We start from the raw sequence: 14,182 nt of genomic DNA, 5'->3' as shown, positions 1-14,182 counted from the left end.
CTGGGAAATATAAATAGTCCAGCGGTTTCTTAGAAAACTAAACACATACCTAGGATGCGGCCCAGCAATTGTGCTCGTGCACGTTTATCCCAGAGAAATGAAAACACGTCCACACACAAAACACCTGCACTTGATGGTTCACAGCAGCTTTACTGGTAACGTCCAAACACTTGAAACAATCTCCATGCTCTGCACAGCAAGTGGTCAAACATTCATCCATCCCATGGAATGCCGGCCGGCGATAAAAAGGAACACGCCGTCGTCGATACACCCCACAACTTGAATGGATCTCGAGGGCACTGTGCTGACCGAACAGGCCAATCTCCAGAAATCACACACCGAATGGTTTCAGTTATAGAACACTCTCAAAACTAAACGTACAGAGCTAGAGAACAGACTAGTGGTTGCCAGAGGCCAGGGACTGGGGCAGGGGAGGGAACAGGACCCCAAAAGGCAGCACACAGGAGACAGCTGTGGCGACGGGACGGGTCTGCGTCGTTACTGCCCTGGCGGCCTTGCGATCCCACATGTGTAGTACAGTGAGTGAAGTACACACGGGTACAGCGCAGCCGGCTTCCCGTCTGACGCCACACTACAGGGATGTAAGATGCAACCCCTGGGGGGACTGGGTGGGGGCGGGTGGGACCCTCTTTACTATCTTTGCAATTTACTGTGAAGCTATCATTATTTCAAAAGAAAAGATTTTTTTTTTAATAAAACAAAGAAAGAAAATTATACACGATGCAAATACAAATCAAAGAAAGCTGGTACTGACAGAGGGAGGGAGGGAGGGAGGGAGGGAGGGAGGGAGGGAGGGAGGGAGGGAGGGAAAGAGACAAATCAAGAAACAGACTCTTCATAATAGAGTCATCTGATGGTCACCAGGGGTGGGGGTGGGGCATGAAACAGGTGATGCAGATTAAGGAGCGCACTCGTCACGATGAGCACAGGGTGATGTGTGGAACGGCTGAATTACCACATTGTCCACCTGAAACGAATCTAACACTGTAAATTAACTGGAATTAAAACTAAAAAATAAAAATAAAGGTGGTATCATTGGACTGAAGTCAGACAGACGCACGCATAGAAGAAATACCACCAGAGACAAAGATCAAACCAACGCAAGTTAGTAATCCCACGCTTGCATCATCTAATGGCATACTCTAAAATATATGAAGCAAAACTGACATCATTTAAAGCAGGAGACACACCCTCAACGATGTTGAGAGATCCACCCAAGCTTCTCGTAACTGATAAACAAGCAAACTTCGGGAATACAGAGGACTCGACCAAGACAATCAGCTCTTATAACTCACTGACATACAGAGCAACACACACAACAACTAAAAAAATTTGTATTATTTTTCAAATACACACAGAAAATTAACTAACGTTGTCCATATATGATGAATCATAAAGCAAGTTTCAACACATTACAAAGACTGAAATTAAAAAAATCATAAGTACGTTCTCCAGCCACAGTGGAATTAAGACAACAGTCAATTACAAAAAGATAATTAGGAAACTTCCCGACTGTTTGGAAATTAAGCAGAATGGTTCTAAATTGCATCGATGGAAGCAGAAATGACAAGGAAAATCGTTATATATTTTTAACTAAATGATAATGAAAATACCATGTGTCAAAACTTAAATGCATTTATTTTTAAAACAGAAAAAACTGCAATGCTCATCTTAGGAAGCTAGAAAAAGAACAGCAAATTAAACTCAAAGTATGAGAAAAAATGAAGGGAAGACAGAAATCAATGAAACAGGAAGCAAACACCCTACGTTCACAGTGTCTCTCCTACAGTGCTTCGCAGAGAATATTTCACCTGAATCTAACAGCAAGGAAACTTCAGACAAACCCAAATTTGAAACATACAAAATACCTGATCCGCAGTCTCAAAAATATCAACACAATGAAAGACCAACAGCGAGGACGGTTCCGGATTAACGGACACTGCACAGACATGCCACCGAACAGCCACACCAGCCCAGAGGAGAAGTGCACGACGGAGGACGGGATGGGGACAGCAGACGGAAGGCACGGTACCGACACTACATCTGAACACGGCGACCGCGTGACGGATGGAGGAAAATACCCTTCTCCTACGAAACGCACGACGAAGTACTCAGACGTAGAGAAAGGAATGTAGAAGCAACCTAGTCCGAACGACTCGGAAAATAACGGTAAGATGTGAAGAGAATGGTAGAATAAACATGGCAGAAGCTTAAAAATTAGTGAACTTGGGCAAAAGGCATATAGGAATTCTCTGTACAATTCTTGCAACTTTTCTAGAAGTTAGGATTTATTTCAAGATCAAAGTTTAAAATTTCAAAAGCAAAGATACCACCAGATGTTTGGCTCTTTGAAAAAAAGAAAACTGATAATCTTCTATCAAGATCACTAGGAAAAAGGGAGAGACAAATTGACAATATCATGAATTAAAAAAATGTGACATCCCTACAAAGCCTCATTCATCGTACATCGCAGGAATTTATATATTTGAAAAAAGATAAATCCCTTGAAAAGCACAAAGCATCACAACTGACACGAGAAAAACAAAACAAATCTGCACAGCTCTGCAACTGCTAAAGAAATTAACTCTAGAATTAGTAAGTGCCCACAGAGAACAATCTAGGAATACGGGCTATTTAACCTAGAAAATGCGACACAAGTCAGCGATTTCTAAAACCTTGTTTGGCCGTGAAATTCCTTCTTCGTATGAAAAGCTTACAAGAGGTAAGAAAGAAAAAGACAGATACCAAGTGGAAGTGGAAAGGGGGGTGGATAAGCCTAAATCCTGCCCGGGCTCACTTCCTGACTCGACACTGCCCACCTCTTTGAGGGACTCCTTGGAGTCCCTGGGAGCCCACGGAACACTGTTTGAAGACCGCTGCATGAGCTGACACTGAAATCAAATCAGTTGTAAAAACATCTTTCTGTAAGGGGCGTCTGGGTGGCTCAGTGGGTGGAGCGTCCGACTTCGGCTCGGGTCATGATCTCACGGCTTGTGAGCTCGAGCCCCGCGTCGGGCTCTGTGCTGACAGCTCAGAGCCTGGAGCATCTTCAGATTCTGTGTCTTCTCTCTTATTCTGTCCCTCCCCCACTCACACTGTCTCTCTCTGTCTCTCAAAAATAAATAAACATTAATTTTTTTTTTTTTAAAACATCTTTCTGCAAACTTCTAATGGGATAAAGAGGATGATAAGTAAGGTATCTTTCTACAATTATGTATATTCTTTTTACGGGGAAAGGGACAGAAGTTCATGACCGTAAGAAAGGCTCTGACCACAAGCCTTGAACAGAAAGACTAAAAAAGCTGTAACTTCTTAGACACACACTGCTCAAGTGATGTTGGCATTGGCCAGCCGTAATCTTGCCCTGCCAGTCCCCAGGGCTGGAGGACAGTCAGTGGCAAAAGTGTCCTACACACAGAGTGTGGCTTCACACACCAGACTCTAAAGTCAAAGGTGAGCAGACTTAATGCAGTTTATGTCAACCACAAGTGAACCTGTTTAAAGTATAAGCAGTCCTTGCCTTCATCTCCTTCTGGTTAAATTAACAGAAGAATCTTACTCCAAGCCAAAGCATTCCAGTCAAATAACGCACACAGGCGGCTACGGTGTGAATACATTACATTTTACGGGCCCACATCCGCCTTTTTGGACACAGGATAACCACAGACGAAGACAAGGGAACTTAGCTGTAAATGCTGATATGGTCACCAGAATGGATTCTACCATGCGTTAATTACAAAACCGCTAATTTTCTCCATCTTCTAAGCATTAAAACGACCCATAAAAAAAGTGAATTTGGCTTTCCGGCCCCTTCCGGTTCTAATGGCTATCACTCTCCATGACGTCATTTCGTTTAGACTGTCTTCTTTAGTTTGATACGAAAATAAACGTTAGAAGCTAAGCTTTTAAATGGCTGAACTCTGTAACCCCGGTGCCCGGGACACTAGGCAGCAACAGATACCACACCTCGTACAGAGGAGCTTCCAGCCTCCACAGACAAACCGCTCCAATCCTCTCCTTCGTCGCGCGGTCCTCGCTCGTGGTAGCGTGTGGTAATCACTCTCGTCATTCTCAAAGCCTTCTTCAGACATCATTAGTGGCATTTCGTCCAGGTGGGCGGACTCATCTTCCAGCTGGTACCTGCTAAAAGGTAAGAGCAGAGTGCTGAGGCAGGCCACGCAGGCTTCCGTCACGGTGAGGGGATCATGTAGGACCCGAGCTGGTCCAACTTTACTGACCACGCTTTTCTGTACTCCTCAAACTAAGCTGTCTGCAGCGCAGGCAAACCGTTATAAATAACGGATGCGACTTTCCTTTGCAAAAATCTTACCTAGCCAGGGTAAGCAGAAACGGAAGAGGCTCCCCAAGGAAGCCGCCGTGACCGTGCTGTGAGGGGAGTCCCCCGCGGTCATCAGGGTGAACGGTCAGCTCGACGGTACCACCCACTCACGGTGTTCAATTCAGGAATATAAAAAAGTCCATCATCTAAAACACTACTATTAGCAAAAAATGTATATGTCCGGGTCACATCTCCATACTGTTCCAGACTGAAAGGATATAAAATCTGACCAACTTTACACTCATCAATCAAAGTCATGGAAGTGACTTTTGACCTACGCAGGTGTCTTACGGTCAAGGCAGGAACCTGGTGCCCCTGGTTTGTTGTCAGACTTGACACACACAGCAAGAATACTATGTCCCACTTATACTTATTCTGTCTCTCTAATTCTCTTTTCTAAAACTTTCTATTCAGTTAAATTTCCTCCCTAGCCAGCATCCCTTTCAGAGTCCAACAATCCTCTTCTGATTCCAACAACAGGCAGCCTACTGTCAAAGGTCCATTTTATCTTTCCTAAATCACGGACACATTTGTCTTCAACAAATAAAAGCTTACCTTGAGAACCAACAATTTGTTAGAAAGTGTAACGCAGAGTCAACAAATGCCATCTTATTTACTGTTACGTCAAGCCTTCTTGGTAGGCGTTACCCCAATTTCAAAAATAAGAGAGCAGACTTCTGTGTTCCTGTGAGATAATGGCAGTTGCCGAAACTGAAAAAGTCCACAGACTTTACAGAAGACAAATAAAACCAACCCAAACTCACAACCACGGCCTCAGTGAGGGCCAGACGATACTACAATCTACTTAAAGACAACAGCAAACCTGTAACAGGACGAAGGCAAAGAAAATCAGACAGAGCGTATCGCAACCAAACTACTCAAAGCAAAGATAAAGGAAAAATTCTTGGAAGCAGCCGGAGAAAAAGGACTCATTACGTCTAGAAGAACATTAGCTCCAACACCCACGAACATCTCGTGGACACAGACGGAGGCCAGGACTCCACGTCCAAGTGTTGAAACAGAAGCAGGCTCAACCCAGAATTCTACCTCCAGCAAAAAGATCCTCCAGGAACGAAGGCAAAACAAAAACGTTCTCAGATGAAGGCTAAACCTCGGAGGATTCGTCACCATCGCAGCTAGGACAAAAGAATGCTAAAGAAAGTTTCGAGATAAGAAAACGATACAAACAGGAAACTTACAATTTCGAGAATGAAAAGCAACACAAAATTCTTTAAAATGTGTATGATGATGGGAAATGACAGTTATAACATCATCCGGTGAAGGCTTCAGCATAAAATATGTGAACAGACATCACAGTCATACTGTAAGAAGTGGGCAGTTCCACAGTCTACATTAAGCGTAAAATACTAACAGTGAAAAGTTAGCTATGTATACTGCAATCCGTACAGTGGGACTTCTCAACAGCAGTACCATTAACATTTGGGGTCATAGAATTCTCTGCTGATAGAACGGTCACGTGCACTGTGGAATGTTCAACAGCATCCGTGGACTCTACGCATTTGATGCCCGTGGGAGCACCCCCCTAGTCGCGACAATAAAAAGGTTTCCAGACGTTGCCAAATGTTGCCTGCAAGACAAAAATCACTATCTACAAAATAATAATAAAACATTTTATTTTTTTTTAATGTTCACTGCAAGAGAATAGCTGGTTATTTTATTATTCCTTTATCGAAGTAGCTTAACAAAATCCACCTATAATTTAAAATTATACCACAACGTTTTTCTCTGTGATTTCCAACTTCATATTGGATGTGCTGATGTGTATAATTTTTTAGTTCATTTTGTAAATTTACATCCAAGTTAGCATAGAATGCAACCATGATCTCAGTAGTAGATTCCTTAATGCCCCTTACCCATTTAGCCCATCCCCCTCCACAACCCCTCCAGTAACCTGTTTGTTCTCCATATTTAAGAGTCTCTTATATTTTGTCCCTGTTTTTATATCATTTTTGCTCCCCTTCCCTTATGTTCATCTGTCTCTTAAGGTCCTCATATGAGTGAAGTCATATGATATTTGTCTTTCTCTGACTAATTTCACTTAGCATAACACCCTCTGGTTCCATCCACGTAGTTGCAAATGGCAAGATTTCATTCTTTTTGATTGCCAAGTAATACTCCAGTGTGTGTGTGTGTGCGTGTGTGTGTATAACATCTTCTTTATCCATTCATCCAGCGATGGACACTTGGGCTCTTTCCATACTTTGGCTATTGTTGACAGTGCTGCTATAAACATTGGGGTGCGTGCGCCCCTTCGAAACAGCATACCTGTATCCCTTGGGTAAATACCTAGTAGTGTAATTGCTGGGTCATAGGATAGTTCTAATTTTAATTTTTTGAGGAACCTCCATACTGTTTTCCAGAGTGGCTGCACTAGTCTGCATTCCCACCAGCAGTGCAAAAGAGATCCTCTTTCTCCGCATCCTCGCCAACATCTGTTGTTGCCTGAGTTACCAAATTTAGCCATTCCGACTGGTGTGAGGTAGTATCTCATTGTGGTTTTAATTTGTATTTTTCTGATGATGAGTGATGCTGAGCATTTTCTCATGTGTTAGTTGGCCACCTGGATGTCTTCTTTGGAGAAGTGTCTATTCATGTCTTTTGCCCATTTCTTCACTGGATTATTTGTTTTTTGGGTGTTGAGTTTGATAAGTTCTTTATAGATTTTGGGTACTAACCCTTTACCTGATATGTCATTCGCAAATATCTTCTCCCATTCTGTCGGTTGCCTTTTAGTTTTGCTGATTGTTTCCTTCGCTGTGCAGAAGCTTTTTATTTTGATAAGTTCCCAATAGTTCACGTTTGCTTTTGTTTTCCTTGCCTCCAGAGACGTGTTGAGTAAGTTGCTACGGCCCAGATCAAAAAGGTTTTTGCCTGCTTTCTCCTCGAGGATTTTGATGGCTTCCTCTCTTACATTTAGGTCGTTCATCCATTTTGAGTTTATTTTTGTGGATGGTGTAAGAAAGTGGTCCACGTTCGTTCTTCTGCATGTCGCTGTCCAGTTTTCCCACCACCACTTGCTGAAGAGACAGACTGTCTTTATTCCATTGAATATTCTTTCCTGCCTCGTCAAAGATTAGTTGGCCATTTGTCTGTGGGTCCATTTCTGGGTTCTCTATTCTGTTCCATTGATCTGAGTGTCCCTTCAACGGAACAGGTAGGAAACGTTTTAAATATAATGGCACATAATGTTGAAAGATTAAAAGTAAAAAGACAGAAAAGGATACGATGCAAACCCTCTTTCAAAGGAAGAAAAGTAGCTATTGTACTTTAAAACAAAGAAGACATCAAAAAAATAAAATGGAAGAACCGCCCAGGATAAAGGAGGACATTACATAATGACAAGAGATCAAATCCCCAATAAGCTCCAGCAATCCTGAGTGTGCACACACTTACCACCAGTTTCAAAGTACACGAAGTATGAAGGACATAAGCGAAAGGAGGAACAGACAAACCCTCAGTACTGCCCGAAGGCTTCCAAACTCCTCTCTCGGTTACTGACAGAAGAAATGGAACATCAGAAAGGACATAAAGATGTGGCCAACACCACCAGCGTACCTGCCCTTACTGGCATTTACGGAACACTCCGCCCTACACGGCAGAATATACTCCTCGGGTGCTCAATGAGCACTCACTCCCACGGACCACATCTTGGGCCCCAATACAAACTAATACATGTAAGAGAACTGAAATGAGACAAAGTATGTTCTCTCACCGTGAAGAAATTTCTTTTAAAAATCAATGACAGAAACGTATCTGGGAAATCCACAAATACTTGGGGGGTAAAAAGCAGAACAGTCCACGGTGCTGGAGAAGCATCCACAAATTCCTCGCAACCGGAATGGAAACTCAGGAACTGCAGAAAGTTCTAGAGATCTCCACCCTAACCTGGACTCACCCTCCGAACCGCTCACCACCGGCAACCTGACACCTGCCTGCTGACGCGATACAACACGAAGCAGACCCAGCATTCCCCCAACACATTTACTGTATTTAGTCAGTCTCCAGAGCAGTGGTTCTCAAAGCGCAGTCGCCACGCCAACAGCATCAGCATCACATGGGGTCGCGTCAGGACCAGAAATTCCCGGACCACCACCAGACACGGGAAACTTCTGCGAGCAGCCTACAGCTGGCGTCGGGAGCGCTCACACTCTGCTGTTTGAGAAGCACTGTTCCGGGGCTAATTTCACGTGACAAGAAGTACACAAAACCAAGAGCACTGCCCAACTCCAGGAGGTGCTAGTCCAGACACAGGACGCACTACAAAACACCAGCCTGGACTCCTCAAAACCACCATGTTCTAGAAGCACGTGACGGCGATGGCTATACAACCCTGGGGGTATACCAAATGCCATTGAATTCTGCACTTTAAAATGGTGAATGATATGTTGTGCATTGTACCAGTTTGGGAGAAAAGAAATTATTGAGACAACAGAAGATACTTGAAATGAGCTGCAGACGCCATATCAGGAGTTACTGTTAATTTCCTTGGCTGTGACAACAGTGTTGTGGCTCTAGAATCCAGCCTGTCATGGGGAGGCCCGTGCTAAGGGCCCTACCTGCAGAGCACTGAGAACAGGTCAGTGTAGACAGAAAGCCAACGAGGCACAACGTTCACTGTTGTTCAATCTACGTAGAAGAACGTTCTTTTAATGTTTCTATATGTTTAAAAGCCATCATAATGAGCGACTGGGGAAAACGTATTCAAGGAAAAAATATTTAAGACCCAAACTGACGTCCGAGTGTCGTTTCTGTGGTTTCTTGGATCCAGGTTTCGCCATCTGTCTTCCCACCATCATGTCCAAGACCTGTCGTGCCCTGGACGCTGTCCTCTGTACCATCGTTACTATCTTCATTCTCTAGACTGCTTGTGACTCTCCAACGTTCTGGAATGAAGGCTTTCACAAGAATGACAAGTTTGAGTGCTACTCCAGATAATCGGGAACATCCAGCAACAGTGCAATTATTTCCATTCTGCTCTAAATGTTATTAAAACACATCTTCTACAGCGTGTAACACGCTTCGCATGTGCAAAATGAGCTCTCTTTTTAGCAGTGCTTCAGGGAACTTTGTGCATGTGGACATTCTCACACCTGCACGTGTGTGCGCAGGCAGGCATGCAGTGATGGTGCCGGGCGCTACTCTGCCTACCAGCATTCAGTGCAAAGGTCAGAAGGCAAAATATTCCAGAAGCCTCGACCTTCAGGAAACTTTATTCTTGCAATAGGTGCCCAGCTGTCAAGAATCCAAGCACAAGTGGAATTCAATGACGGAAAAGATGTCCTTAGACTACAAGGCTAATGCTAACCTGCAACCTAAGCTTCTTGTGCCATCTTTTTAACATCTGGTAACTAGAAAATAATCAGGCAAGCAGACTGCTGAGTTACAGGTTACTGATTTATTCCCTACTGTTGGACAGAGAAGACAGGACTTCCCACTAAATACTGTTTCAGTGAAAATATCTGTGCACAGAACTCTCTCCCCATTTTTACGTGAATTCTTTCAAAGATTCCCTGAGCTGTATAATTGTCCCATAAAGTCACAAGCTCTAGAACACGTGAAATGTAATTGCCAACTGCAATTTAAACTCCTACCACTAGGAGTGCTAGAACAGTACCAAGAACACTGGAAGCAATTTTACCTCAAGCTCATCAGACGGGGGCTGAATACATGTGACACTTCACTTAAATAAGGGGCAGAAAATGACATCTTGTCCTGGCAGTGATTTGCTTCTGCCATCACACGGGGTCCTACACGACTACTTACGAACGATGGCTAAGGCTGCCCCCCATCAGTGTAGCTGGGCCCATCTTGCGTGTGCCCGCTCTGCGGTGCTCCCCGTGGCCACCGCTCAGCAGCCCTGGTGGCTTGGGCCTCCTCACGTAAGTGCTGGGCTGCAGGAGCACCTCTTCAGCGGCCAGGGACTCGCCGTGCCTCTTCAGCCAGTGTCACCAGGACCATGAGTGCGTTCGTTAGTGACGGGGTCACAAAAAAGGTAGGTTCCCCGTGGTCTGCCCGAACTTATTTGCGCCCGTAAACCCTATTTTCAGCGAGCACTTTGACCACTGCGGGGTTCTGCGGGGCCGTACAGAACACAAACACAGAAATGGCAACACTCGCTACTGAAGGGCCCACCTCCGCACCCGGATCTGTAAGGCCTTCTCAACATGTGGGGGCAATCTGAAGCAAGAAAACAAGACGTTACCCTCCACCCGCATGGACCGGGCCTCTCCGCAGGGCCTATACGGGGGAGGCAGCTTGCCGACAGCCTGCGGGAGCCGTGGGAGACCAGACGGCCCTGGCCGACCCAAGCGGGAAGGAAGAAATCTGTTGAAAGCCACTATACTTGTGATCGTTTTACCACAGCGACGGAAAGAATGCCACTGCAGAGCAGCCAATGACGGGATTTTGTTCCCTCTGTGCCCTGAGGCTCTCATCGCTCCTGCTCTCCGCATAGCCTCGGGGAGCGCAGGGCGGCAGAGTCCCCGCAGCCCCGCTGTGGCTCTCCCAGGGGCACCCAGCACAGAGACGTCAAGTGTCACAGGGAACCCACACTCGGCGCCTGGCACATGTGGAGACCGCTGGCCCTCGTACCGTAAAACAGAGAGTAAGACTAAGTAGACGATGAGCGGACCCTCAGCAGACACTAGCCGCCGAGATGTTTCTTCTCCTCCCACGACAACTAAATGTCACAAATAAAAACCATGGGACGTCTGAAAATACTGGAGAACGAAGAGCACATCAGACTGAGTACCCAAGGAAGGTCACCTCCCCGAATCATTACAGGAACACGAACAAACGCTCTGCAAGCCAGCTGGCCATGCTGAGCACCCACACGGGATGGTCAGCACCAGACGCGGCCTCCGACTCAAGGGGCTCACGCGCACCAACCGGTAAATCTACAAGGACGGCAGCGGCAGCTGAGGAGACGGTCACCTGGCACGGGGAGGGTGACTGAGCGGGGGCCGCAGGGGCGTGAGGGACGACCGCGGCACGCCGGAAGGTCGCACGGCCAGCACGGCGCTCGGGAAGGACTGCCGGCCACTCGAGCTGGGCACGGCCGTCTGTCACGAGTGCGGAACTGGAGTCGGTCAGAGAGCAGGTGCCTCCAGGTAGTTGCAGCTGTTACTCCCGCCAGAGCTCCGGGCGGTCTGCTGCGCGAGGCAGGCAGGACACCCCAAACACCCGGCTTCCGAAAGAGGAGACACAGACGTACGCACGTAAAAGGGTAAAAAGTTTCCTGTAAAGACAGAAGATCAAATACACGGTCTCCTTTCAGCACCTAGGTTTTCAAAGCCTGAGCCTGAATGGAAAACAAGAGGTACCAACAAGGTGCAGGAAGCTAGAAAGCACACGGGTGGGCGGTGAACACGCAGGTCCAAGGAAGCAGGCGTCTACACCCAGCGGCAAGGAAACAGGAGAGCCGAGCTGCTGGAACCTCAGGGTCCCGGCGGGGCGGGGCTGACACCGCTGGGGCCTCCAAAGTGGGTCTGAGGAGAGGTAACCGTAGGAAGTGATCCAGGAAGTGATCGGAGAAACATCTGGATCCTCAGATTACCCCCTTCCCCCTACAGATCGAGGACACCTACCCTCTGGGGAGGGGAGTCAGAAGAGAAAGCAGAGGGGAGGCTGTGCTGAAACTGAAGACTGAGTGAAGGAGAGCAAACGAGCGAGCCCGCCCGCCCGCCCGCCCGCCCTCCCGGCTGCCCAGGTAGGAATTCAAGGTTGAGAGGAGGGGAAAGGAAAGGAGGAGAAATCAGCAGCCAGCATTTACCCGATGCTGTCAGGCATCAGTCTAACGCACTTCACCCATATTCACTTAACTCCTAGTTTTAGACAATTAATACCGGAAATTTTTACTATAAAAAGCAAAGTAACTCAAATGTCCGAGACAAATGTGCTCTATCCACATAATGTCGTATTATTCAGCCTTAAGAAAAGGACATTGCGACGCGTGCTACAACATGAAGCTTCAAAACATTCTGCTCAGTGAAAGGAGCCACACCCAAAAGACCAGCCTCGAAGGACTCCAGACCCACAAGATGATCAGAGCAGTGGACTTCGCAGACAGAGGCACAGGAGGGTTCCGGGGGCTGGGGGCGGCGGGGATTGTGTTCAAGGGCTGGAGAGCTTCAGTTTGGGGAGGGGGGGGCAGTGACTGGCTCCTTTCAAAGGGAGCGGCCGCTGGAAAACAAAGGAGGTGTGGGGACCGGGAGACACAGCACAGGTCTCGGAAAGACCCAGAAGGGGCTGCAGAGCCCTGAGGGCCCCGGACTGGAGGGGGCAAGGCCAGGGAGGGACACTGCGGGCCAGGCAAGCCAAGGGGAGGGACTTCCACTTTAATTTTCGGAAGAAGATCTTCAACCTAGGAAAAAATTTTGTTTTCAAAAAGAACTTTTGAAAAGTGCAAATTAAAACAATTGAAAAAACTAATTCTTAACACTTAGCATTCCTAACAATCTTGGATAACCAGGCACTCGATGGCTGGTCGGTGTGAACAACTTCTCTGGAGAACTCTTTGTGAAAATGCATCGAAAGCCTTTTTTTGTGTGTGATGTGAGTAAACTTTAAATATCTGAAAACATGAAAAACGAATACAAGATTTATCTACAAAGATGACCATTACTGTGCTGTGCTGCTTAAAACTACACCCAAGAAGCACGGGAAAACTTTAATATCGGTGATTAAGCCTGGTTAAACACATCCGGAAGGCCGCTTGCTGAAGGTCAAGGGCACAGTGGGGAGAGGCAGCAGCACCTGCCGCCCCACCCCCCACCCCCAGCCTCACCAAGCAGCAAAGCAGCAAGCACAGAACATCCCCACAACAAGGGACTGGTCACTTGAGATACTCAGGCAAAAGCCCAGGTCATCTGTGAAGCAGCAGGCCTAAAACAGGGCCAGTAGGTTTCCTCCGAAAAATTCCTTGTTTTCTTATTTTCTGCATAAGATCCCTTCTTTTAAAACAGTCGACTAGAAAATGAATATTTATACATAATGCAATTAAAATTCAAAACGCCACTTAAATATATTATAATATAGTATACAAAATGAGATTTTTCGTCTTTTTCATTAGGTTCCTTCCGCGATTGTGTTGCATTTTAGCAAAAGTCACAATCTTATCAAGTTTAATGCTAGAAAAGTAGTACAATGAGTCTGAAAGATAATGGATATAAGCAACATCATGTTTAGTAACCTCCACTTCAGAAATGGAGCCTTTGAACTGGCAAGCAATTTATTCCATTTCCAAAGCAATTTTCCTATTGTATTGAAAATTTTACCTCAGTATTTAAAAACAATAAGACGATGAATAATGGATTTTTTCAGAGACAGGATAAGCAGAAAATCTTAAGTGTCTTTGTTGCCTAGTGTCATACACACTTAATTGGTTTGTCACTCAAGAAAAATCAACGTTTCCAGCAATTAAGTATAATTCTGGAAACATATTTTTAAAACGAGTAAAAACAAAGTGAACAAAGACGACAGAACAGATGATACCAAACCCACGAGGACTGCCACACTAAGAGGTGGAGACAGCTATCTGAGCTGCTGCCAAAGGTTTACAAAAATTAGGAACTTTCAACAAAACACTCAAGGGCTGGAAGGCACGTAATTTGCATGAATCTAAGGAAAAGGAAAAGTAGGTCAATACAATAACTAGCTTAAACTCACATTAAGCATCTAACAGCCTTATTGTTTCCATTTTGATGAGAAACATTTCTGAGAAGCCAACTGCTAGTAAAGGGAGAAACCATTAAAATACGCCTAATGCTGAAACCTTCTGGAAGAAAAATAGACACTGCCCCC

The 14,182-nt window shown here is 45.7% G+C and overlaps 1 protein-coding gene across 5 annotated transcripts in view; it reads right to left on the bottom strand.

Moving 5' to 3' along the window:
• ATP9B (ATPase phospholipid transporting 9B (putative)) overlaps nucleotides 1–14,182 on the bottom strand; it is a 250,847-nt gene that overhangs the window by 226,166 nt on the left and 10,499 nt on the right. For 4 of the 5 annotated variants that reach the window (XM_042961538.1, XM_042961540.1, XM_042961543.1 and 1 more), the window contains exon 2: nucleotides 3,988–4,164. In XM_042961538.1, coding sequence (XP_042817472.1) covers nucleotides 3,988–4,164 — 177 coding nt within the window. The remainder of the gene's footprint in view (nucleotides 1–3,987; nucleotides 4,165–14,182) is intronic. The other variant, XM_042961539.1, reaches the window with a different exon arrangement.

This window comes from Panthera tigris, chromosome D3 (genome assembly GCF_018350195.1).
Source record: "Panthera tigris isolate Pti1 chromosome D3, P.tigris_Pti1_mat1.1, whole genome shotgun sequence".
NCBI lineage: Eukaryota > Metazoa > Chordata > Mammalia > Carnivora > Felidae > Panthera > Panthera tigris.
The sequence above is the reverse complement of the archived record's forward strand: the minus strand, read 5'-3'. Positions and strand labels throughout refer to the sequence as shown.